At 53.8% G+C, this 24,092-nt stretch overlaps 2 protein-coding genes across 5 annotated transcripts; both read right to left on the bottom strand.

The window, feature by feature from the left end:
• Positions 1-8,762: 8,762 nt before the first annotated feature.
• Positions 8,763-18,141, bottom strand: MRPS26 (mitochondrial ribosomal protein S26). 4 transcript variants are annotated; one of them, XM_068273599.1, is made up of 5 exons: positions 18,082-18,141; positions 16,097-16,333; positions 14,037-14,183; positions 10,687-10,810; positions 8,763-10,349 (listed from the first exon to the last, which is right to left on the bottom strand). In XM_068273599.1, the coding sequence occupies exons 2-5, from the start codon at positions 16,300-16,302 to the stop codon at positions 10,212-10,214; spliced, it is 615 nt and encodes a 204-aa protein (XP_068129700.1). In that variant the 5' UTR covers positions 16,303-16,333; positions 18,082-18,141; the 3' UTR covers positions 8,763-10,211. The 4 variants fall into 4 exon arrangements, with proteins under 4 accessions (XP_068129700.1, XP_068129689.1, XP_068129694.1 ...); XM_068273588.1 differs by having other exon boundaries at positions 18,028-18,111; XM_068273593.1 differs by lacking the exon at positions 18,082-18,141 and adding an exon at positions 17,991-18,051.
• Positions 18,142-22,684: 4,543 nt separating this feature from the next.
• LOC137511062 (olfactory receptor 51G2-like) lies at positions 22,685-23,677 on the bottom strand. The gene has a single exon (XM_068233950.1). It carries the CDS (start codon positions 23,675-23,677, stop codon positions 22,685-22,687), a length of 993 nt encoding a protein of 330 aa, XP_068090051.1.
• Between the last annotated feature and the right edge of the window lie 415 nt (positions 23,678-24,092).

Here is a 24,092-nt window from a genome sequence, read left to right as displayed (position 1 = left end):
TTTCATGCGGTAATAGCCTTGGTGAATTTACACTTTCCTAAGTCCTTGGTGAAGTCAGCTCTTTTCTGCATTACCCGAATGCGGGAATGCTTTATGAATCCACCCTATTATGTCCATTCTTACCCCAATCAGTCAATCTTGCCATAACAGCACCTCATACGTCCCCTTTATACACTCACTAGCTGATGGCCCTCGGCATTGCCCGGGTATGCATTTGGCTGGTTTTGGCCACGCCCACTTTTTCTAACCCTAACACACAATTACTCAATGACCTATTTTGTGAGCTTTGCGGTCTTTGGCATCAATAATTTGCATTGAAATGAAACAAATCTGACTGACTGTGGCTCCACCCCCTTTTCTGAGTTTGCACCCCAGTCACCCAATGACCAACTGTACCAGGTTTCAGGCTTGTGCCACTTACAGTGCAAGAATGGCAGCAATTACATATTCCCCTTGAAAATCGATAGGTGAATTTTGTTTGGCTTTTATAGGCTCCACCCACTTTTCTGAATAATAATCCCAGTCACCCAGTGACCACCTGTGCAAAGTTTGAGAACCCTGCCATGTAACAGTGTAAGAATGGCTGCAGTTTACATTTTCCCAGTAAAATTTGTATTTGTCTCCACCCACTGATGACTCGGCGTTGCCCAATTATGTATCTGGCTGGTGTTGGCTGCGCCCACTTTTCCTAACCCTAACACACAATTAATCAATTACCAAGTTTGTGAGCTTTGCGGTGTTTAGCATCAATAATTTGCATTGAAATGAAACAAATCTGATTGTCTGTGGCTCCACCCCCTTTTCTAAATTTGAACCCCATTCACTCAATGACCAATTGTACCAGGTTTGAGGCTTGTGCCATTAACAGTGCAAGAATGGCAGCAATGTAAATATTCCCCTTGAAAATCAATAGGTGAATTATGATTGGCTTTGGTAGGCTCCACCCACCTTTCTGAATATTAATCCCAGTCACCCAACGACCAACTGTGCAAAGTGTGAGAACCCTGCCATTAACAGTGTAAGAATGGCTGCAGTTTACATTTTCCAGTGAAATTTGTATTTGTCTCCGCCCCCTTTTTGGTTATGGGAATAAAAAGTATCCTATACTTTATTCCACGTAATGTACTATGAGTGTGCCAAATTTCATTCAAATCCGTTCAGCCATTTTTGCGTGATCGAGTAACAAACATCCAAATTTTCCTCTTTATATTTGTAGGATTCAGTGCTCCCATTCGTGTTCACCTAATCCTCACTCCATGATTTTTATCATCAACTAGGAATCTTTCACCTGTCCATCTGTTCACTCTGATTATCAATGAGCTCTTGTGTTCAGCGTGATTTAACAATTTATGTAGAGTAGAGACTAGGTTCTCAATGTGAGGTCCGCATACTCCAGGGGGTACTCAGGCTTGATATACTCAATCAAGAATAACAAATGTAGAGTTTTAGAAAATGATAAATCTTAACACCAAATAAGTATTTTAGCTAATAAAAAAGCAATAGTAAATGCTTGGAAATGGTTTAGAATCAATTATCATGTACTACCATTAAATATATATTTGTCACAGGGTACATGTGATAATGGTTACTATGCTGGGGGTACTTGGTGAGTACAGGGCTTTACAAGGGGTACATGTGATAATGGTTACTATGCTGGGGGTACTTGGTGAGTACAGGGCATTACAAGGGGTACATGTGATAATGATTACTATGCTGGGGGTACGTGGTGAGTACAGGGCATTACAAGGGGTGCATGTGATAATGATTACTATGCTGGGGGTACATGGTGAGTACAGGGCTTTACAAGGGGTACATGTGATAATGGTTACTATGCTGGGGGTACTTGGTGAGTACAGGGCATTACAAGGGGTACATGTGATAATGGTTACTATGCTGGGGGTATGTGGTGAGTACAGGGCATTACAAGGGGTGCATGTGATAATGATTACTATGCTGGGGGTACATGGTGAGTACAGGACTTTCAAGGGGTACATGTGATAATGGTTACTATGCTGGGGGTACTTGGTGAGTACAGGGCTTTACAAGGGGTACATGTGATAATAGTTACTATGCTGGGGGTACTTGGTGAGTACAGGCCATTACAAGGGGTACATGTGATAATGGTTACTATGCTGGGGGTACTTGGTGAGTACAGGGCTTTACAAGGGGTACATGTGATAATGGTTACTATGCTGGGGGTACGTGGTGAGTACAGGGCATTACAAGGGGTACATGTGATAATGGTTACTATGCTGGGGGTACTTGGTGAGTACAGGGCTTTACAAAGGGTACATGTGATAATAGTTACTATGCTGGGGGTACTTGGTGAGTACAGGGCTGTACAAGGGGTACATGTGATAATAGTTACTATGCTGGGGGTACTTGGTGAGTACAGGGCATTACAAGGGGTACATGTGATAATGGTTACTATGCTGGGGGTACGTGGTGAGTACAGGGCTGTACAAGGGGTACATGTGATAATGGTTACTATGCTGGGGGTACGTGGTGAGTACAGGGCTGTACAAGGGGTACATGTGATAATGGTTACTATGCTGGGGGTACGTGGTGATTACACGGCATTACAAGGGGTACATGTGATAATGGTTACTATGCTGGGGGTACGTGGTGAGTACAGGGCATTACAAGGGGTACATGTGATAATGGTTACTATGCTGGGGGTATGTGGTGAGTACATGGCTGTACAAGGGGTACATGTGATAATGGTTACTATGCTGGGGGTACGTGGTGAGTACATGGCTGTACAAGGGGTACATGTGATAATAGTTACTATGCTGGGGGTACTTGGTGAGTACAGGGCATTACAAGGGGTACATGTGATAATGGTTACTATGCTGGGGGTACTTGGTGAGTACAGGGCTTTACAAGGGGTACATGTGATAATAGTTACTATGCTGGGGGTACGTGGTGAGTACATGGCTGTACAAGGGGTACATGTGATAATGGTTACTATGCTGGGGGTATGTGGTGAGTACATGGCTGTACAAGGGGTACATGTGATAATGGTTACTATGCTGGGGGTACTTGGTGAGTACAGGGCTTTACAAGGGGTACATGTGATAATGGTTACTATGCTGGGGGTACTTGGTGAGTACAGGGCTTTACAAGGGGTACATGTGATAATGGTTACTATGCTGGGGGTACTTTGTGAGTACAGGGCTTTACAAGGGGTACATGTGATAATGGTTACTATGCTGGGGGTACGTGGTGAGTACATGGCTGTACAAGGGGTACATGTGATAATAGTTACTATGCTGGGGGTACTTGGTGAGTACAGGGCTTTACAAGGGGTACATGTGATAATAGTTACTATGCTGGGGGTACGTGGTGAGTACATGGCTGTACAAGGGGTACATGTGATAATGGTTACTATGCTGGGGGTACTTGGTGAGTACAGGGCTTTACAAGGGGTACATGTGATAATAGTTACTATGCTGGGGGTACTTGGTGAGTACAGGGCATTACAAGGGGTACATGTGATAATGGTTACTATGCTGGGGGTACTTGGTGAGTACAGGGCTTTACAAGGGGTACATGTGCTAATAGTTACTATGCTGGGGGTACTTGGTGAGTACAGGGCTTTACAAGGGGTACATGTGATAATAGTTACTATGCTGGGGGTACATGGTGAGTACATGGCTGTACAAGGGGTACATGTGATAATGGTTACTATGCTGGGGGTATGTGGTGAGTACATGGCTGTACAAGGGGTACATGTGATAATGGTTACTATGCTGGGGGTACTTGGTGAGTACAGGGCTTTACAAGGGGTACATGTGATAATGGTTTCTATGCTGGGGGTACTTGGTGAGTACAGGGCTTTACAAGGGGTACATGTGATAATGGTTACTATGCTGGGGGTATGTGGTGAGTACAGGCATTACAAGGGGTACATGTGATAATGGTTACTATGCTGGGGGTACGTGGTGAGTACAGGGCTGTACAAGGGGTACATGTGATAATGGTTACTATGCTGGGGGTACTTGGTGAGTACAGGGCTTTACAAGGGGTACATGTGATAATAGTTACTATGCTGGGGGTACGTGGTGAGTACAGGGCTGTACAAGGGTACATGTGATAATGGTTACTATGCTGGGGGTACTTGGTGAGTACAGGCTTTACAAGGGGTACATGTGATAATGGTTACTATGCTGGGGGTATGTGGTGAGTACAGGCATTACAAGGGGTACATGTGATAATGGTTACTATGCTGGGGGTACGTGGTGAGTACAGGGCTGTACAAGGGGTACATGTGATAATGGTTACTATGCTGGGGGTATGTGGTGAGTACAGGGCATTACAAGGGGTACATGTGATAATGGTTACTATGCTGGGGGTACGTGGTGAGTACAGGGCATTACAAGGGGTACATGTGATAATGGTTACTATGCTGGGGGTACGTGGTGAGTACAGGGCTGTACAAGGGGTACATGTGATAATGGTTACTATGCTGGGGGTACGTGGTGAGTACAGGGCTGTACAAGGGGTACATGTGATAATGGTTACTATGCTGGGGGTACGTGGTGAGTACAGGGCTGTACAAGGGGTACATGTGATAATGGTTACTATGCTGGGGGTACGTGGTGAGTACAGGGCTTTACAAGGGGTACATGTGATAATGGTTACTATGCTGGGGGTACTTGGTGAGTACAGGGCATTACAAGGGATACATGTGATAATGGTTACTATGCTGGGGGTATGTGGTGAGTACAGGCATTACAAGGGGTACATGTGATAATGGTTACTATGCTGGGGGTACGTGGTGAGTACAGGGCTGTACAAGGGGTACATGTGATAATGGTTACTATGCTGGGGGTATGTGGTGAGTACAGGGCATTACAAGGGGTACATGTGATAATGGTTACTATGCTGGGGGTACGTGGTGAGTACAGGGCTGTACAAGGGGTACATGTGATAATGGTTACTATGCTGGGGGTACTTGGTGAGTACAGGGCTGTACAAGGGGTACATGTGATAATGGTTACTATGCTGGGGGTACTTGGTGAGTACAGGGCTTTACAAGGGGTACATGTGATAATGGTTACTATGCTGGGGGTACGTGGTGAGTACAGGGCATTACAAGGGGTACATGTGATAATGGTTACTATGCTGGGGGTACTTGGTGAGTACAGGGCTGTACAAGGGGTACATGTGATAATGGTTACTATGCTGGGGGTACGTGGTGAGTACAGGGCATTACAAGGGGTACATGTGATAATGGTTACTATGCTGGGGGTACTTGGTGAGTACAGGGCTGTACAAGGGGTACATGTGATAATGGTTACTATGCTGGGGGTACTTGGTGAGTACATGGCTGTACAAGGGGTACATGTGATAATGGTTACTATGCTGGGGGTACTTGGTGAGTACAGGGCATTACAAGGGGTACATGTGATAATGGTTACTATGCTGGGGGTACGTGGTGAGTACAGGGCATTACAAGGGGTACATGTGATAATGGTTACTATGCTGGGGGTACTTGGTGAGTACAGGGCTTTACAAGGGGTACATGTGATAATGGTTACTATGCTGGGGGTACGTGGTGAGTACAGGGCATTACAAGGGGTACATGTGATAATGGTTACTATGCTGGGGGTACTTGGTGAGTACAGGGCTGTACAAGGGGTACATGTGATAATGGTTACTATGCTGGGGGTACGTGGTGAGTACAGGGCTTTACAAGGGGTACATGTGATAATGGTTACTATGCTGGGGGTACGTGGTGAGTACAGGGCATTACAAGGGATACATGTGATAATGGTTACTATGCTGGGGGTACTTGGTGAGTACAGGGCATTACAAGGGGTACATGTGATAATGGTTACTATGCTGGGGGTACGTGGTGAGTACAGGCATTACAAGGGGTACATGTGATAATGGTTACTATGCTGGGGGTACTTGGTGAGTACAGGGCTGTACAAGGGGTGCATGTGATAATGATTACTATGCTGGGGGTACTTGGTGAGTACAGGGCTTTACAAGGGGTACATACCAATAAAATGTTGAGAATGTTTTTTGCAAATATTTGTTAAGCAGAATATGTTTTTCAAATCCTTTCACTTCTTCCCTTATCTTGTTATTTCTTTGTTGCAATTTGTACCGGTAGCTTTGAGCTTGTACAAGCCCCGCACTTTGCTCTGCTTGCAGTCTTCCAATAAACTGGCTATCCCCAATCCTTTTATCACCTCTGAGGTTGAGGATGCGAGTCTCGAAGCATAGAGTATTTCACCCATGCTGCTGTTGATGCAGAAGGAAAGTCTGGATTCTCTCTGAATGAGGCAATTGGAGAGAAGCCACCACCGTATGTAATGTTTTTAGAGTAGGTTTTATCAAAAGGTTGGAGGCTGTACAATATGTCCCATGAATGTTATTTGGTAGGAAATGTCCCCCTGCTGAGGAGGAAGTGCTGGGATTGAAACTTGTCACAAAAGATGAAGGGAACCTGTCAGTGTTCTGGACAGTATCACAGCTCTCAGCATTCATTCTTATTACCCCAGGAATACGTTTTGATTGATGGAAGTAGCAGGAGGAGACGAGATCTATAGAGGAGGCTTCTGATAGCAGGTATACAGTATAATCTCTGATATAATAAAACTTCAGGTATAGTAAACTAAATGTCCAGGTTTTGGCCAAGCACCATTATAAGTATATGGGAGTAACGCCTGGTATCATAAACTCTGATATAATAGAACTTCTGTTATAGGAAACCTGTTTTTTTTTGGCCCCTGTGGGATTCTGTATCTGTTATAGTGGAAAGTGGGCGGGGCATGCGTCATATGTCAGTCGGAGACCCATGAGTCTTGGCCGGTGGGGAGGCTAGCAGCCATTTGTAGCCTGCTCACTATCTGCACACGATTCTGGAATTACCTCAAAAGCGCCAGGCAGTGAGACCTATGCTTCCTGTGTAAGCTGCTGCCTGATTACTGTGGGAGTCGCCTATCATCTGTGACTTGCTTGTGCATGGCTGCAACACTACAGTATTATCCAGGCTGCACAGATATATGGACAGATAAGCACACTATCAGTACTGAATCTACTGGTGAGACCTATGCTTCCTGTGTAAGCTTCTGCCTGATTACTGAGGGAATTACCGGTCATCTGTGACTTGCTTGTGCATGGCTGCAATGCTACAGCATCATCCAGACTGCACAGACATGTGGACAGATGAGCACACTATCAGTACTGTACCTGCATTACCTGGTGAGACCTGTGCTTCCTGTGTAAGCTGCTGCCTGATTACTGAGGGAATTACCTGTCATTTGTGACTTGCCTGTGTATGGCTGCAACACTACAGTATTATCCAGGCTGCACAGACATGTGGACAGAGGAGCACACTATCAGTACTGTACCTGCATTCCCTGGTGAGGCCTATGCTTCCTATGCAAGCTCCAGTCTGATTACTGAGGGAATTACCTGTCATCTGTGACTTGCTTGTGCATGGCTGCAATGCTACAGCATCATCCAGGCTGCACAGACATGTGGACAGATGAGCACACTATCAGTACTGCATCTACTGGTGAGGCCTGTGCTTCCTGTGTAAACTGCTGCCTGATTACTGAGGGAATTACCTGTCACCTGTGACTTGCCTGTGCATGGCTGCAATGTTACAGCATCATCCAGGCTGCACAGACATGTGGACAGAGGAGCATACTATCAGTACTGCATCTACTGGTGAGACCGGTGCTTCCTGTGTAAACTGCTGCCTGATTACTGAGGGAATTACCTGTCACCTGTGACTTGCCTGTGCATGGCTGCAATGTTACAGCATCATCCAGGCTGCACAGACATGTGGACAGAGGAGCATACTATCAGTACTGCATCTACTGGTGAGACCGGTGCTTACTGTGTAAGCTGTTGCATGATTATTGCATGCTAATCCCTGCATATTGAGCACTGTGCATTGTGATCTAGCTTAGATACTGCCTGTGCTCGCTTGCTGAAGCATTGAAAAGCAAAAATGACTCCCAGTTATTGACTGACTTAATATGCAGTATTATAGTATACTTTCTGTGCTTGTGTATAATCATTTCTGATATAACAAACTTCAGGTTTAGTAAATGATGGCGTTTGCTATAAAGGGATTGTACAGTAGTACCGGCACTACACTACCTGCTACTGCAATACAGAATTATCCTCCAGTCATGACATGAGACTTATGGGAAAACATGCTTCACTGGGGACATCAATCATCTCAGAATGAATGTAGCTGAAAACCGACCAAATGTCACTTTAATAGGATTCCATTGGTCCACTTTGAACGGTTTACATTTGCATCAACTCAGAAGAATTTGATTCTCACTGACCACCCCCCTTCCTTAGGACTGGACTACAAGAGCTTTCCTCAGCGCTTAGAGATTAGATAAGCTCCTGCTAATGTAATGCTATGGGTGTGATCACACCGGAGCCATGTCATTTTATACAACTCCCCCAAAGCAGTAGCAAGAGCTTCTCAAATCACTGGCGTTTAGAAAGCTCTTGCAGTGAGAACCTGCCCTAAAGGCCTCAACACACGTCTGTCCACTTTACAGCACCTGTGACACTGAGGTGTGGCTGAACAGCGGACAGGAGCGTGCGTGTGCGTCAGATGTGGGGCGGAGCATCTGTGCGTCAGATGTGGGGCGGAGCATCTAGCAGCGTGGTCAAGCTGGGGTCCAATCCGCATCGAGTGACCCACATACAATGAAGCAGAAATGCCCCTCCTGTAACCTCCACAGCGACATCTGTGCAGGAAAACACCCAACCCAGAAAATTGAACATTTTATTGAAACTGCAGAATTTAAGAGGATCTATCCACAAGGTGGGAGTCCAACCAATTAGGGAACTTCTCACTGCGCCCAACTCTGAAGCGGGTTTCTATCCCAGTCATACAGGGGGTGGGCAGTCCTATGGATATTGTACATGTCTGGTGAAATGTCCACTGTCCGCTCATCTATGGTGGCTTCAGTGTGATGGGACCATGGAGAGACGTGTCTGATGAGATGTCCATACTCTGCTCCCGTATACGGCAGGTCATCTCATCTATGGTGGCTTCCATGTGATGGGACCATAGAGAGATGTGTCTGGTGTAATGTCCAGGCTTTGCTCCTGTATACGGCAGGTTGCATCATCTATGGTGGCTTCCGTGTGATGGGACCATAGAGAGACATGTCTGATGAGTTATCCATGCTCTGCTCCTGCATACAGGTTGTCTTTTCCATGGTGGCTTCCATGTGATGGGACCATGGAGAGACAGGTCTAGTGAGATTTCCATGCTCTGTCCCTATATACAGCAGGTTGTCTCATCCATGGTGGCTTCCATGTGATAGGACTATGGAGAGACATGTCTGGTGAAATATCCATGCTCTGCTCATCTATGGTGGCTTCCATGTGTTAGGATCAAAGAGAGATGTGTCTGATGAGATGTCCATGCTCTGCTCCTGCAGACAGGTTGTCTCATCCATGGTGGCTTCCGTGTGATAGGACTATGGAGACACGTCTAGTGAAATGTCCATGCTCTGCTCATATATGGTGGCTTCCATGTGTTAGGATCAGGGAGAGACGTGTCTGGTGAGATGTCCATGCTCTGCTCATATATGGTGGCTTCCATGTGTTAGGATCAGGGAGAGACGTGTCTGGTGAGATGTCCATGCTCTGCTCATATATGGTGGCTTCCATGTGTTAGGATCAGGGAGAGACGTGTCTGGTGAGATGTCCATGCTCTGCTCATATATGGTGGCTTCCATGTGTTAGGATCAGGGAGAGACGTGTCTGGTGAGATGTCCATGCTCTGCTAATATATGGTGGCTTCCATGTGTTAGGATCAGGGAGAGACGTGTCTGGTGAGATGTCCATCTTCTGCTCCTACATACAGGATGTGTCATCTATAATGGCTTCCGTGTGATGGGACCATGGAGAGACGTGTCAGTGAAATGTCCATGCTCTGCTCCTGTATACGGCAGGTTATCTCATCTATGGTTGTTTCCGTGTGATGGGACCATAGAGAGACGTGTCAGTGAAATGTTCATGCTTTGCTCCTGTATACGGCGGGTTCTCTCATCTATGGTGGCTTCTGTGTGATGGGACCATGGACAGAAGTGTCTGGTGCGATGTCCACGCTCTGCTCTTGTGTATTGTAGGTTTGGTCGGGTGTTTTAGGTTCTGTTGTAAATAGACTATGATGAGAGCCAGAGCACAGAACATGGGTTCCAACAGCTTCAGGACTCACTGGTGATCCTCTGGGGCAAGATTCTGCCCTGCCGGTCCAAGCAGAAGTTGTACGATTTGGGGTTGTCTAAGGCTGCCTCAATTCTCTCGGTCAGGTTCTCAGGGGTGATGAAGGTTTGGCAGAGCTCCTAGAAGCAACAAGAGCAAGGTGGACATTAGACCATAAAAACCTAACAAAGCAGCAAAGGGTGGAGGATAGATAAGAGTGCATCAATTATGGAGGAAATGCAGGGTTTCTGATACCAGAAGAAAGGAATACATGAGAGAAGGGAAGCCTGACACGCCCACGAGGGGGTGAGACAGATCTGAATGGACAAGAGAACACAGCAGTGAACAGGGGAGGAGTCAGGAGGTAAAGGGAGGTACAGAGCAGTGAAAGGGGGAGGAGTTGAGAATGAGATGCAGCAGGTGGGTGGGAGTGGTCAGTATATGATAGGTGAATGTGGAGTCACATGACAGAGTTACCTCCAGCCTCTGCACCTCCTCCTCCCTCTCCTGAATACGCTGCAGTTTGGCTTCTTCCTGGAGTCTGACTGCCTCCTCCTTCTGCAGCCGCTCAGCCTCCTCCTCCAGCCGGAGACGCTCTATCCTGCGGACAAAACAGAGAGGCGTGACTGCTAGAACAAATACTGTAGATACACAAACGTATACACGCTCTAAGGCCCCGCCCCACACTGGGAATCGCAGAATGTAACTGCCATTCTGCATTGCGATGTTCCGCCATTTTGCCATGATTGCGCCTTGCAAGTCTTTCCAGTGAATGAGAATTGCATCTCCACCAGGGATGAGCTCCGGATGGAATGGGTTTCATTCGAATTTATCTGGTTAAATAATGCACGGGGGGTAGAAGGGGGTTACACTTACCGTCTTCTTTAATCCGTCCCACGCTGCGTCATGTGACTACCACTGCTTCCTCCTTCAAACCAGAAGCAGGAAGCAGTGGTAGTCACGTGACGCAGTGTGGGACGGATTAAAGAAGGCCGATGGGCCATGTAACCCCCTTCCACCCCCCCACCCCCTCGCTCAGCTGCTGCTCTACTTATCATGAAACCCATTCGGAATTATCCGGAGCTCATCCCTGATCTCCACCCCCTGGAAAATGCTGCATGCATCACATTGGCAGGAAATCACAATCGCCGCAGTGTGAGTTATCACATAGGATTACGTGCGTTACATCCGCCCACCCACCTCCAATTCCGAGTGCTGCCAGCCTCCGGAGCGGGGGCCCCTCCCAAGTGTTGCCTCCAATTCCGAGTGCTGCCGACCTTCGGCCCCCGCTTCACCCCTCCCGAGTGATGCCGGCCTTCGGCCCCCGCTCCTCCCGAGTGCTGCCGACCTTCGGCCCCCGCTTCACCCCTCCCGAGTGATGCCAGCCTTCGGCCCCCGCTCCTCCCGAGTGATGCCAGCCTTCGGCCCCCGCTCCTCCCCTCCCGAGTGCTGCCGGCCTTCGGCCCCCGCTCCTCCCCTCCCGAGTGCTGCCGGCCTTCGGCCCCCGCTCCTCCCCTCCCGAGTGCTGCCGGCCTTCGGCCCCCGCTCCTCCCCTCCCGAGTGCTGCAGGCCTTCGGCCCCCGCTCCTCCCCTCCCGAGTGCTGCCGGCCCTCGCTCCTCCCCTCCCGAGTGTTGCCGGCCTTCGGCCCCCGCTCCTCCCGAGTGATGCCGACCTTCGGTCCCCCGCTTCTCCCCTCCCGAGTGATGCCAGCCTTCGGCCCCCGCTCCTCCCGAGTGATGCCGGCCTTCGGCCCCCGCTTCTCCCCTCCCGAGTGATGGCAGCCTTCGGCCCCCGCTCCTCCCGAGTGATGCCGGCCTTCGGCCCCCGCTCCTCCTGAGTGATGCCGACCTTCGGCCCCCGCTTCACCCCTCCCGAGTGATGCCGGCCTTCGGCCCCCGCTCCTCCCGAGTGCTGCCGGCCTTCGGCCCCCGCTCCTCCCCTCCCGAGTGCTGCCGGCCTTCGGCCCCCGCTCCTCCCCTCCCGAGTGCTGCCGGCCTTCGGCCCCCGCTCCTCCCCTCCCGAGTGCTGCCGGCCTTCGGCCCCCGCTCCTCCCCTCCCGAGTGCTGCCGGCCTTCGGCCCCCGCTCCTCCCCTCCCGAGTGCTGCCGGCCTTCGGCCCCCGCTCCTCCCCTCCCGAGTGCTGCCGGCCTTCGGCCCCCGCTCCTCCCCTCCCGAGTGCTGCCGGCCTTCGGCCCCCGCTCCTCCCCTCCCGAGTGCTGCCGGCCTTCGGCCCCCGCTCCTCCCCTCCCGAGTGCTGCAGGCCTTCGGCCCCCGCTCCTCCCCTCCCGAGTGCTGCCGGCCCTCGCTCCTCCCCTCCCGAGTGTTGCCGGCCTTCGGCCCCCGCTCCTCCCGAGTGATGCCGACCTTCGGTCCCCCGCTTCTCCCCTCCCGAGTGATGCCAGCCTTCGGCCCCCGCTCCTCCCGAGTGATGCCGGCCTTCGGCCCCCGCTTCTCCCCTCCCGAGTGATGGCAGCCTTCGGCCCCCGCTCCTCCCGAGTGATGCCGGCCTTCGGCCCCCGCTCCTCCCGAGTGATGCCGACCTTCGGCCCCCGCTCCTCCCGAGTGATGCCGACCTTCGGCCCCCGCTTCACCCCTCCCGAGTGATGCCGGCCTTCGGCCCCCGCTCCTCCCGAGTGATGCCGGCCTTCGGCCCCCGCTCCTCCCCTCCCGAGTGCTGCCGGCCTTCGGCCCCCGCTCCTCCCCTCCCGAGTGCTGCCGGCCTTCGGCCCCCGCTCCTCCCCTCCCGAGTGTTGCTGGCCTTCGGCCCCCGCTCCTCCCCTCCCGAGTGCTGCCGACCTTCGGCCCCCGCTTCACCCCTCCCGAGTGATGCCAGCCTTCGGCTCCCGCTCCTCCCGAGTGATGCCGACCTTCGGCCCCCGCTCCTCCCCTCCCGAGTGATGCCGGCCTTCGGCCCCCGCTCCTCCCCTCCCGAGTGCTGCCGGCCTTCGGCCCCCGCTCCTCCCCTCCCGAGTGCTGCCGGCCTTCGGCCCCCGCTCCTCCTGAGTGATGCCGGCCTTCGGCCCCCGCTCCTCCCGAGTGATGCCAGCCTTCGGCCCCCGCTCCTCCCGAGTGATGCCGGCCTTCGGCCCCCGCTCCTCCCGAGTGATGCCGGCCTTCGGCCCCCGCTCCTCCCGAGTGATGCCGGCCTTCGGCCCCCGCTCCTCCCGAGTGATGCCGGCCTTCGGCCCCCGCTCCTCCCGAGTGATGCCGGCCTTCGGCCCCCGCTCCTCCCGAGTGATGCCGGCCTTCGGCCCCCGCTCCTCCCGAGTGATGCCGGCCTTCGGCCCCCGCTCCTCCCGAGTGATGCCGGCCTTCGGCCCCCGCTCCTCCCGAGTGATGCCGGCCTTCGGCCCCCGCTCCTCCCGAGTGATGCCGGCCTTCGGCCCCCGCTCCTCCCCTCCCGAGTGCTGCTGCCGGCCTTCGGCCCCTGCTCCTCCCCTCCCGAGTGCTGCCGGCCCCCGCTCCACCCCTCCCGAGTGCTGCCAGCCTTCGGCCCCCGCTCCACCCCTCCCGAGTGCTGCCGGCCTTCGGCCCCCGCTCCACCCCTCCCGAGTGCTGCCGGCCTTCGGCCCCCGCTCCACCCCTCCCGAGTGCTGCCGGCCTTCGGCCCCCGCTCCACCCCTCCCGAGTGCTGCCGGCCTTCGGCCCCCGCTCCACCCCTCCCGAGTGCTGCCGGCCTTCGGCCCCCGCTCCACCCCCCTCCCCCGAGTGCTGCCAGTCACCGCTCCTCCCCTCCCGAGTGCTGCCAAACACAGCTCCTCCCCTCCCGAATGCTGCCGACCCCTGCACCTCCTGACCACAGCTGGGAGACAGCCACATGCACTCACCTGCTTCGTAGGGCTTTCTTGTTCTCCTCTAAGTTCCAGGCCATCAGCTCCTCATGCTCCTTTCTCTCTTTCTCAAGCTTCTGTTTGAGCAACAATTCACCCTGCTGCCCCCGCAGGTTCTGTACCAGCTCCCTACGGAACTCCGTCCTGCACAGACCACAGTGACCAGGATCAGTGTGCATCTACAACTGGATATGAATCAATGCCTGTTACCTCAGCACCCTCTCCCCTCTACCACCCTTCCCATAGGTTCTGTACCAGCACCCTCACCCCTCTACCACACCACCCTACCCATAGGTTCTGTACCAGCTCCCTACGGAACTCCTTTCTGCACAGACCACAGTGACCAGGATCAGTGTGTATCTACAACCTGATGTGACTCAATACCTTTACCTCAGCACCCTCACCCCTCTATCCATAAGTTCTGTACCAGCACCCTCACCCCTCTTTCATGCCACTCTACCCATAAGTACTGTACCAGCACCCTCACCACCCCACCCATAGGTACTGTACCAGCATCCTCACCCCTCCATCATACCACCCTACCCATAGGTTCTGTACCAGCACCCTCACCCCTCTATCATACCATCTCACCCATAGGTTCTGTACCAGCACCCTCACCCCTCTATCATACCACCCCACCCATAGGTTCTGTACCAGCACCCTCACCCCTCTATCATACCACCCCACCCATAGGTTCTGTACCAGCACCCTCACCCCTCTATCATACCACCCTACCCATTGGTTATGTACCAGCTCCCTCACCACACCACCCTACGCATGGGTTCTGTTCTAGCTCCCTCACCCCTTTACTGTACCACCCCCAGCCATGGGTTCTGTACTACCACCCTCACCATCCCACCCTACCCATGGGTTCTGTACCCACTCCGTCACACCTCTATCATACCACCCACACCCATCGGTTTTGTACCAGCACCCTCACCACTCTACCCATAGGTTATGTACCAGCTCCCTACAGAGCTTTGACCTGCACAGACCACAGTGACCAGGATCAGTGTGCATCTACAACTGGATATGGATCAATGCCTGTTACCTCAGCACCCTCACCCCTCTACCACACCACCCTTCCCATAGGTTCTGTACCAGCACCCTCACCACCCCACCCTACCCATAGGTTCTGTACACCCCTCTACCACACAACCCTACCCATAGGTACTGTACCAGCACCCTCACCCCTCTACCACACCACCCTACCCATAGGTTCTGTACCAGCTCCATCACCCCTCTATCATACCACCCTACCCATAGGTTCTGTACCAGCACCCTCACCCCTCTACCACACCACTCTACCCATAGGTTCTGTACCAGCTCCATCACACCACTCTACCCATAGGTTCTGTACCAGCACCCTCACCCCTCTACCACACCACCCTACCCATAGGTTCTGTACCAGCACCCTCACCACACCACCCCACGGTACTGTACCAGCATCCTCACCCCTCTACCACACAACCCTACTCATAGGTACCGTACCAGCACCCTCACCACCCCACCCTACCCATAGGTACTGTACCAGCTCCCTACAGAGCTCTGACCTGCACAGACTACAGTGACCAGGATCAGTGTGCATCTACAACTGGATATGGATCAATACCTGTTACCTCAGCATCCTCACCCCTCTACCCATAAGTTCTGTACCAGCACCCTCACCCCTCTACTGTACCACCCTACCCATAGGTACTGTACCAGCTTTCACCCCTCTACTGTACACCCTACCCACAGGTTCTGTACCAGCTTTCATCTCTCCACTGTACCACCCTACCCACAGTTCTGTACCAGCTTTCACCCCTCTACTGTACCACCCTACCCACAGGTTCTGTACCAGCTTTCATCTCTCCACTGTACCACCCCTACCCATGGGTTCTGTACCAGCACCCTCTATCGTACCACCCTACATGACACCCTCACCCCTCTATTGTACCACCACCACCCACAGGTCTTTACAGGCACCCTCACCCCTCTCCACAGGTTCTGTACCAGCACCCTCACTTCTCATACAGCAGTTAGCACAGTACAGTCAGTAGTTCAGCGGTCAGTACCTGAGTGCGGTCACTAGGGCAGTGTACTCCTGGTATCGGTGATGGATGTTCAAAAGCTCCTCCACACACACGGCTGGGGGGTATTTGATGCGGGAAGCCTTGGACTTGGCTGGGGGGTCATGGCGTGACTTTCTGCCCCGGTTAGGGGTCACACATGGTGCTCTGAGGAGGCGGAGCAATAGGGAGGCACGGGGCACAGGCAACATGATGTACAGGAGTCCTCTATGTGTTCACACCCTACAGAGAGAGAAAACAGCCAATCAGAGCGGGCAGCATCGTCATGTGATCATAAGCAGCATAACTTTCCTGTGAGAGAACCAACCACTGAACCGACCCACTCCAGCAGTGTGACCCAAATACACTGGCAGCGAGACCACCAGAGTCACTCTGTGTCTGGAGAACCATTGCCATGGGACTGGCCAGAAACACCTAATGTGCTGCAGGAAGTGCACAAAGCAGGAGCCTTTGTTACCACGAATGGGACATAACAACCCCCCACCCCTTCCTCGTTAGGTACACTGTGGGACGGCTGTGCTATCCGCACACGGAGCAGGAGCCCTTGTTACTCATCTGCACTAATCAGCTATTCTCCCCCCCCCCCCCCGTGTCTGTTAGGTACACTGTGGGACGGCTGTGCTATCTGCACACGGAGCAGGAGCCCTTGTTACTCATCTGCACTAATCAGCTATTCCCCCCCCCCCCCCCCGTGTCTGTTAGGTACACTGTGGGACGGCTGTGCTATCTGCACACGGAGCAGGAGCCCTGGTTACTCATCTGCACTAATCAGCTATTCCCCCCCCCCCCCCGTGTCTGTTAGGTACACTGTGGGACGGCTGTGCTATCTGCACACGGAGCAGGAGCCCTTGTTACTCATCTGCACTAATCAGCTATTCCCCCCCCCCCCCGTGTCTGTTAGGTACACTGTGGGACGGCTGTGCAATCTGCACACAGAGCAGGAGCCTTTGTTAGTCATCTACAACACCTGCACTAATCAGCTCTGATGTCCCCCTTCCAGTTTCTGTGGGGCACACTGTGGGGTGGCTGTGCTGCATACATGTGGAAAAGGGCGCAGGGTTTGCTGCTAGTAGAATAATGCAGAGATTAGCGACATGCTACTACTGACTTCTTAATAGTAAAATATTGCTAATATTTACTGATATTCTACTCTGACACAGAACCCTCCATCTACTGATTCCTAACCGTTAACCAAAGCCCCCCCCCCCCCCGCAGGCAAATCACGCGGGGAAACGGTATAATGCAGCCGCCATCAGAATCGCTTGCCATTTTCCTTTCATGCGGATGGCAGCGATTCCCACAGTCATGCATGGCACGGCTCCCCAGACTCCGCTGCGTACTCGGGGAACAGGAAGTGCCGCTGCGCGTCTTTCAGGACATGTGACGGCTACTGGAAACCGGCCTCAAGGACAACTGTAACCACTGGGATATGGAGGCTGCCATAGTTATTTCCACTTCATACATACCAGTTACCTGGCTGCACTGCTGATCCACTGCCTGTAATGCTTTCAGCCATAGCCCCTGAACAAGCATGCAGCAGATCAGGTGACTGGATAAGCTGCTTGTTTCAGGTGTGTGATTCAGACACTACTGCAGCCAAAGAGATCAGCAGGGCTGCCAGGCAACTGGGATTGTGTAACAGGAAATATGGCCGCCTCCACATCACTCAGGTGTGCTTTAAGAACCCCTCCCCGGTGGTGCCTGACCCTCTCCTCTCCCCCCCCAGACTCCCCCTCCCCCCAGTAGCTGACCCTCTCCTCACCTCCCCGCATCACACACAGGAGGGATACAATGTAACTGAGGGCACCACGTGACGCCCCTCCCCCAGCATGCCACGCGTCACGTGTCCCGCCCAGCGCCGTACATACGGCTATACTACCTCCCCTCCGTCACCGGAGCCGCCACGCGCCGCTCACCTTCCCGTCACCTCTCAGCCCCGCCCCCCGGAAGCACGCGGCCCGCGATCTTACCGGCGCCCAGCCGCTCCTGCGCATGTCCCTAACTCTCGCGCATGCGCAGTGTACCGTCACTGCCTGCAGTGCTCACCCGTATGATGAGAGTGTAGAAGAGAGCCCCGCCCCCTGCTGCTGCTACACCAGGCAGTCACATGACCCTCCCCGGAGGGGAGCCCCGCCCCCTGCTGCTACACCAGGCAGTCACATGACCCTCCCACTAACTGTATACCGAGATATTCACTATAGAGCGTCCCCTGTTCTGAGCCGGAGTTTCCTGCTAATAATATCTGCCCTTCAATGCAAGGAGAGCAGCCACACCTCCATAACATAAAAGGGGCACTTAAGCCACACCTCTGCCACACCCCTGATCACGCCCATGACACACCCCTAGTCACGCATACCATAAAGATTTCATAAGAAAAATATGTTGTTTTCTAATCAAATCACACTGGTCCTTTCAATCCTGGTTCATTTTCCTTTATTTTAACATTTTAAAATGAAGTAATATATACATTTAACCACTTCAGTGCCAGGGGAGGGGGTGCCTGATCGGTGCTGCGTGGGCTCTCCAGCCCGCAGCACCGATCAGCTGGCAGCCAGGGCGATCAGACTTCCCCCCTTTTTTCCCCACTAGGGGGATGTCCTGCTGGGGGGGTCTGATCGCCGCCGGCTGCATGCGCTTGCGGGGGGGTGGGGCTCTTCAAAGCCCCCCTCCGCAGCGCTCCCTGGCCTCCTTCCCCTTCCCTCCCTCTGTGAGCGGCGCAGGACGGAACTCCGTCCTGCGCCGGATAGGATAGGCTTCAGCCTATCAGGTGCCGGCGGTCCCCGGCCAATCAGAGGCCGGGGATCGCCGATCTCTGCCACGGCGCTGCTGCGCAGCAGCGCCGTTCACATGTAAACACCGGGGAAGATCTTCCCCGTGTGTTTACATTTACCCTGCGAGCTGCGATCGGCGGCTCGCAGGGTGTTCACGGAGACACGCTCCGTGAACTGACATGGAACGGCCGCTCATACAAGCGGCCGTTTCCATGGCATCCACTTCAGGATTCAGGGGCGTAGTTAAGCGTACGCCGAATCCTGAAGTGGTTAAAGGATGGGAATAAAGTCTAGAGTCAATCAAACACATTTTAGTAGAGAAATATATATATTTACATAGAAAGAGGGACAAAGCCCTGAAAGAGGGACAAATGAGGAGGAAAGAGGGACAGGGCTCCCAAAGAGGGACTGTCCCTCCGAAAGAGGAACAGTTGGGAGCTATGCTATACAGTGTACCGGAGCTCAAACATACAAAGATGTTATACATACCCGGGCCTTCCTCCAGCCCCTCCCCTCCGATTGCTCCCACACCACCGTCCTCCACTGCCTGCAACTTCTCCATTGAGTCCCGTCACTTCCTCCAGCCCCCTCCCCTCCAGTCACTCCCACACCGCCGTGCTCCGCTGCCTGCAGCACCTGCACCGGGTCCCGTCACTTCCTCCAGCCCCTCCCCTCCGATCGCTCCCACGTTGCCGTCGTCCGCTGCCTGCAGCTTCTCCACCGAGTCCCGTCACTTCCTCCAGCCCCATCCCCTCCGATCGCTCCCACGCCTCCTGTACTCCGCTGCCTGCAGCACCTGCACCGGGTCCCGTCACTTCCTCCAGCCCCTCCCCTCCGATTGCTCCCACACCACCGTCCTCCACTGCCTGCAACTTCTCCATTGAGTCCCGTCACTTCCTCCAGCCCCCTCCCCTCCAGTCACTCCCACACCGCCGTGCTCCGCTGCCTGCAGCACCTGCACCGGGTCCCGTCACTTCCTCCAGCCCCTCCCCTCCGATCGCTCCCACGTTGCCGTCGTCCGCTGCCTGCAGCTTCTCCACCGAGTCCCGTCACTTCCTCCAGCCCCATCCCCTCCGATCGCTCCCACGCCTCCTGTACTCCGCTGCCTGCAGCTCCTGCACCGGGTCCCGTCACTTCCTCCAGCCCCCTCCCCTCCGATCGCTCCCACACCGCCGTCCTCCGCTGCCTGCAGCTTCTCCACCGAGTCCCGTCACTTCCTCCAGCCCCCTCCGCCCCTATCGCTCCCACGCCTCCTGTACTCCGCTGCCTGCAGCTTCTGCACCAGGTCCCGTCACTTCCTCCAGCCCCCTCCCCTCCAATCGCTCCCACGCTGCAGTCCTCCGCTACCTGCAGCTTCTGCACTGGGTTCCGTCACTTCCTCCAGCCCCCTTCTTTCCGATCGCTCCCACGCCGCTGTCCTCCGCTGCCTGCAGCTCCAGTACCGGGCCCCGTCACTTCCTCCAGCCCCATCCCCTCCGATCGTTCCTACACCGTCGTCCTCCGCCAACGGCAGCTTCTGCACCAGATCTCATCACTTCCTCCAGCCCCTCCCCTCCGATCGCTCCCACACCACCGTCCTCCACTGCCTGCAGCTTCTCCACCGAGTCTGGTCACTTCCTCCAGCCCCCTCCCCTCCAGTCACTCCCACACCGCCGTGCTCCGCTACCTGCAGCACCTGCACCGGGTCCCGTCACTTCCTCCAGCCCCTCCCCTCCGATCGCTCCCACGCTGCAGTCGTCCGCTGCCTGCAGCTTCTCCACCGGGTCCCATCACTTCCTCCAGCCCCCTCCCCTCCGATCGCTCCCACACCGCTGTCGTCCGCTGCCTGCAGCTTCTGCACCAGGTCCCGTCACTTCCTCCAACCCCCTCCGCCCCTATCGCTCCCACGCCCCCTCCGCCCCTATCGCTCCCACGCCTCCTGTACTCCGCTGCCTGCAGCACCTGCTCCAGCCCCCTCCGCCCCTATCGCTCCCACACCACCGTCCTCCGCTGCCTGCAGCTTCTGCACCGGGTCCCGTCACTTCTGTCAGTCAGAGCCAGTCTAACGTGAGAGAAGTGTGCTGTTTGCGTATCTCTCCAGCAGTGGCAGGAGAGATACATAGAGTGCACACTTCTCTTACGCTAGACTGGCTCCAACTGACAGAAGTGACGGGACCCGGTGCAGAAGCTGCAGAAAGCGGAGGACAGTGGTGTGGGAGCGATCGGAGGGGGCTGGAGGAAGTGACGGGACCCAGTGCAGGTGTTGCAGGCAGCGAAGGACAGCGGTGTGGGAGCGATTGGAGGGGAGGGGGCTGGAGGAAGTGACGGGACCCGGTGCAGAAGCTGCAGGCAGCGGAGGACAGCGGCGTGGGAGCGATCCAGGCGGATGGGGCTGGAGGAAGTGACGGGACCCGGTGCAGGAGCTGCAGGCAGCGGAGGACAGCGGCGTGGGAGCGATCCAAGCGGATGGGGCTGGAGGAAGTGACGGGACCCGGTGCAGGTGCTGCAGGCAGCGGAGGACAGCGGTGTGGGAGCGATTGGAGGGGAGGGGGCTGGAGGAAGTGACGGGACCCGGTGCAGGTGCTGCAGGCAGCGGAGGACGGCGGTGTGGGAGCGATTGGAGGGGAGGGGGCTGGAGGAAGTGACGGGACCCGGTGCAGGTGCTGCAGGCAGCGGAGGACAGCGGTGTGGCAGCGATCCAGGCGGATGGGGCTGGAGGAAGTAACGGGACCCGGTGCAGAAGCTGCAGGCAGCGGAGGACAGCGGTGTGGGAGCGATCCAAGCGGATGGGGCTGGAGGAAGTGACAGGACCCGGTGCAGGTGCTGCAGGCAGCGGAGGACGGCAGTGTGGGAGTGATCGGAGGGGGCTGGAGGAAGTGACGGGACCCGGTGCAGGTGCTGCAGGCAGCGGAGGACAGCGGTGTGGGAGCGATCCTGGCGGATGGGGCTGGAGGAAGTAACGGGACCCGGTGCAGAAGCTGCAGGCAGCGGCGGATGGCGGTGTGGGAGCGATCGGAGGGGAGGGGGCTGGAGGAAGTGACGGGCCCTGGTGCAGAAGCTGCAGGCAGCGGAGGATGGCAGCGTGGGAGAGATCGGAGCGGATGGGGCTGGAGGAAGCCCCAGGTATGTATCAAATCTTTTTAATTTTTCAGCTCTGAGTCCCTTTAACCTCTTCAGCCCCAGAGCTTTATCCCCCCAGTGACCAGGTGATTTTTTTTACAGTTCAGCACTGCGCAGCTGCATAACTTGTATTTATCACAACAGAGGCAGTGCATTCCCCTCTGGGTGGACAAAGCTTGACAAAGAAAAGAATTAGATATTATACAGAGACAGTGAAACTACAGAAGGCTGCAGTAAGACAGACCACACTAGAACAGGTATAGGAACTTATAGGATAGAAGAAATAAGGCTGAAAATTTTGTCACAGTTTCTTTTTTTTTTTTTTTTTTTTTAGCAAATCAATTTTTATTGATTTTAAAACAAAACAAGTACAAACAAGTACAACATGTATTGTTAAGGAAGTAGTACAGCAAAGTCATCACTGATACAGCTTATAAATGATCAGAAAAAACAAGTCATCATAAAATAACATATTGATTATAAATCATACAATTTGTTCAGCAAGTTTACACAATATGTATACAGCCTTGCCTGGATGAGTTTGGGCCGTAGGTTAGAATTCGATAATAAAGGAGAGAAGCATATAAAGTCCACATATAGTCTTGCCTGAAGCCCAGCTTACTTCCCGGTAACTGAGGTCCTCACTCAACCACCGGGTGACCCAGAAAGGGACATGTTGAGGCTGCCAGTCTTGGAGCAGCTCTCAGAGAAGGACAGACAACCCTTTCGGCCTGTGCATCCAGCTCAGAAAAGTCTCCTTGGCATTACGGGTTATTTGTTGGTAGATCTTTTTGGTTTTTATACCGTATATGATGGGGTTTAGTGCAGGTGGCAGGAGGAAGTGAATGTAGGCCATGGGGGCATGAACCGTAGAAGATGTGTGACCTCCAAGTCGGTGAATCATAGATAGACTGATCATAGGAGTGTAGAAGAAAAGCAGAAGACTGATATGGCAGGCACAGGTGTTGAAGGCTTTCCACCGCTCGGACGCTAAGCTCAGCCGACAGATGGCCCTCAGTATCAGAGCGTACGAGAGGAGAATGAGGAGAGCGTCCACCCCCATGGTGGAGAGGACTGCGAATATGCTGTAACCATTGTTGGTGGTGATGTTGGAGCAGAGGAGTCTCATGAGATCAGGGTGCAAGCAGAAGGCATGGGACAAAGCCGTGCCCTTACATAGGCTGGATCTCTTCAGCATGATTGGAATAGGCAACATCACGGCCAAGCCTCGGAGCACGGTGAATAGTCCCAGCCTCCTGATGAGCTGATTGGTGAGAAGTGACGAGTATCTCAGAGGGTTGCAGATAGCCACCAACCGGTCGTATGCCATCACCAGGAGGACAGAAGATTCTGCAACTGACAGGAAGTGAACAAAGAACATCTGAGCCAGGCAAACTGCCAATGAAAGCTTCACAGACTGAGAAGAAAATACACCTAAAACGGTGGGGAACGTGACCAGCGAGAGAGCGAGGTCGGCGATGGCCAACATGGAGACAAAGTCATACATCGGCGTCTGAAGAGAATCATTTGTCTTGATGATAAGTATCAAAAGAAGGTTTCCTCCCAAAGCAAGTACACCAAGGAGGCAGAAGAAGACCAAGATCCAGGAGTACAGAGCCTCCACACCCGGAATTCCCACCAGGACCACCGAGAGAAGGTTGCTGCTTCCTGAGGTGTTAGTGGAGGAGGACAGCATTCTTCACCTAGATGTAATGAATATATGGGTCTGAATACATCTGTATCTGATATATACAACTTTCTTAGAGTCTTCTACAGGTAATCCTGTCTAATATAGAGAATGGAGATCCATCCAACATTGCCGGGCAGGGCCGGGCCGAGGCAGAGGCTGGAGAGGCTCCAGCCTCAGGGCGCAGTGTAGGAGGGGGCGCACAACTCACTCAGCTATCATTTCCTATTGTGTTTGAAGCAGAAAGAAATAAGAAAAGGGGATACATGACAGTGACAGCAAGCCAGATAACTAGAGATTAAGGTGTTGGGAAGGTTGGGGGCCCTGGGGTGCCTCTTACTCTAATAGCAATCAGAGTGACGGCTGGGGTGGGAGGGATGGAGGGGCGCACTTTGCTGTCTCAGCCTTGGGTGCTGAAGGACCT

The sequence above is a fragment of the Hyperolius riggenbachi genome, chromosome 1, assembly GCF_040937935.1.
Source record: "Hyperolius riggenbachi isolate aHypRig1 chromosome 1, aHypRig1.pri, whole genome shotgun sequence".
In the NCBI taxonomy this organism is placed as follows: Eukaryota; Metazoa; Chordata; class Amphibia; order Anura; family Hyperoliidae; genus Hyperolius; species Hyperolius riggenbachi.
This window is presented reverse-complemented; position numbering and strand designations above follow the sequence as displayed.

What these genes read in the sequence shown, in the direction of transcription:
- MRPS26 (XM_068273599.1), bottom strand. Translation starts at nt 16,302, where the DNA reads ATGTTGCCTGTGCCCCGTGCCTCCCTATTGCTCCGCCTCCTCAGAGCA. An exon ending in AAGAAAGCCCTACGAAGCAG is followed by an intron (nt 10,811 to 14,036) that starts GTGAGTGCATGT and finishes TTTTGTCCGCAG; the next exon opens with GATAGAGCGTCTCCGGCTGG. An exon ending in AGGAGGTGCAGAGGCTGGAG is followed by an intron (nt 10,350 to 10,686) that starts GTAACTCTGTCA and finishes TGTTGCTTCTAG; the next exon opens with GAGCTCTGCCAAACCTTCAT.
- LOC137511062 (XM_068233950.1), bottom strand. Translation starts at nt 23,677, where the DNA reads ATGCTGTCCTCCTCCACTAACACCTCAGGAAGCAGCAACCTTCTCTCG.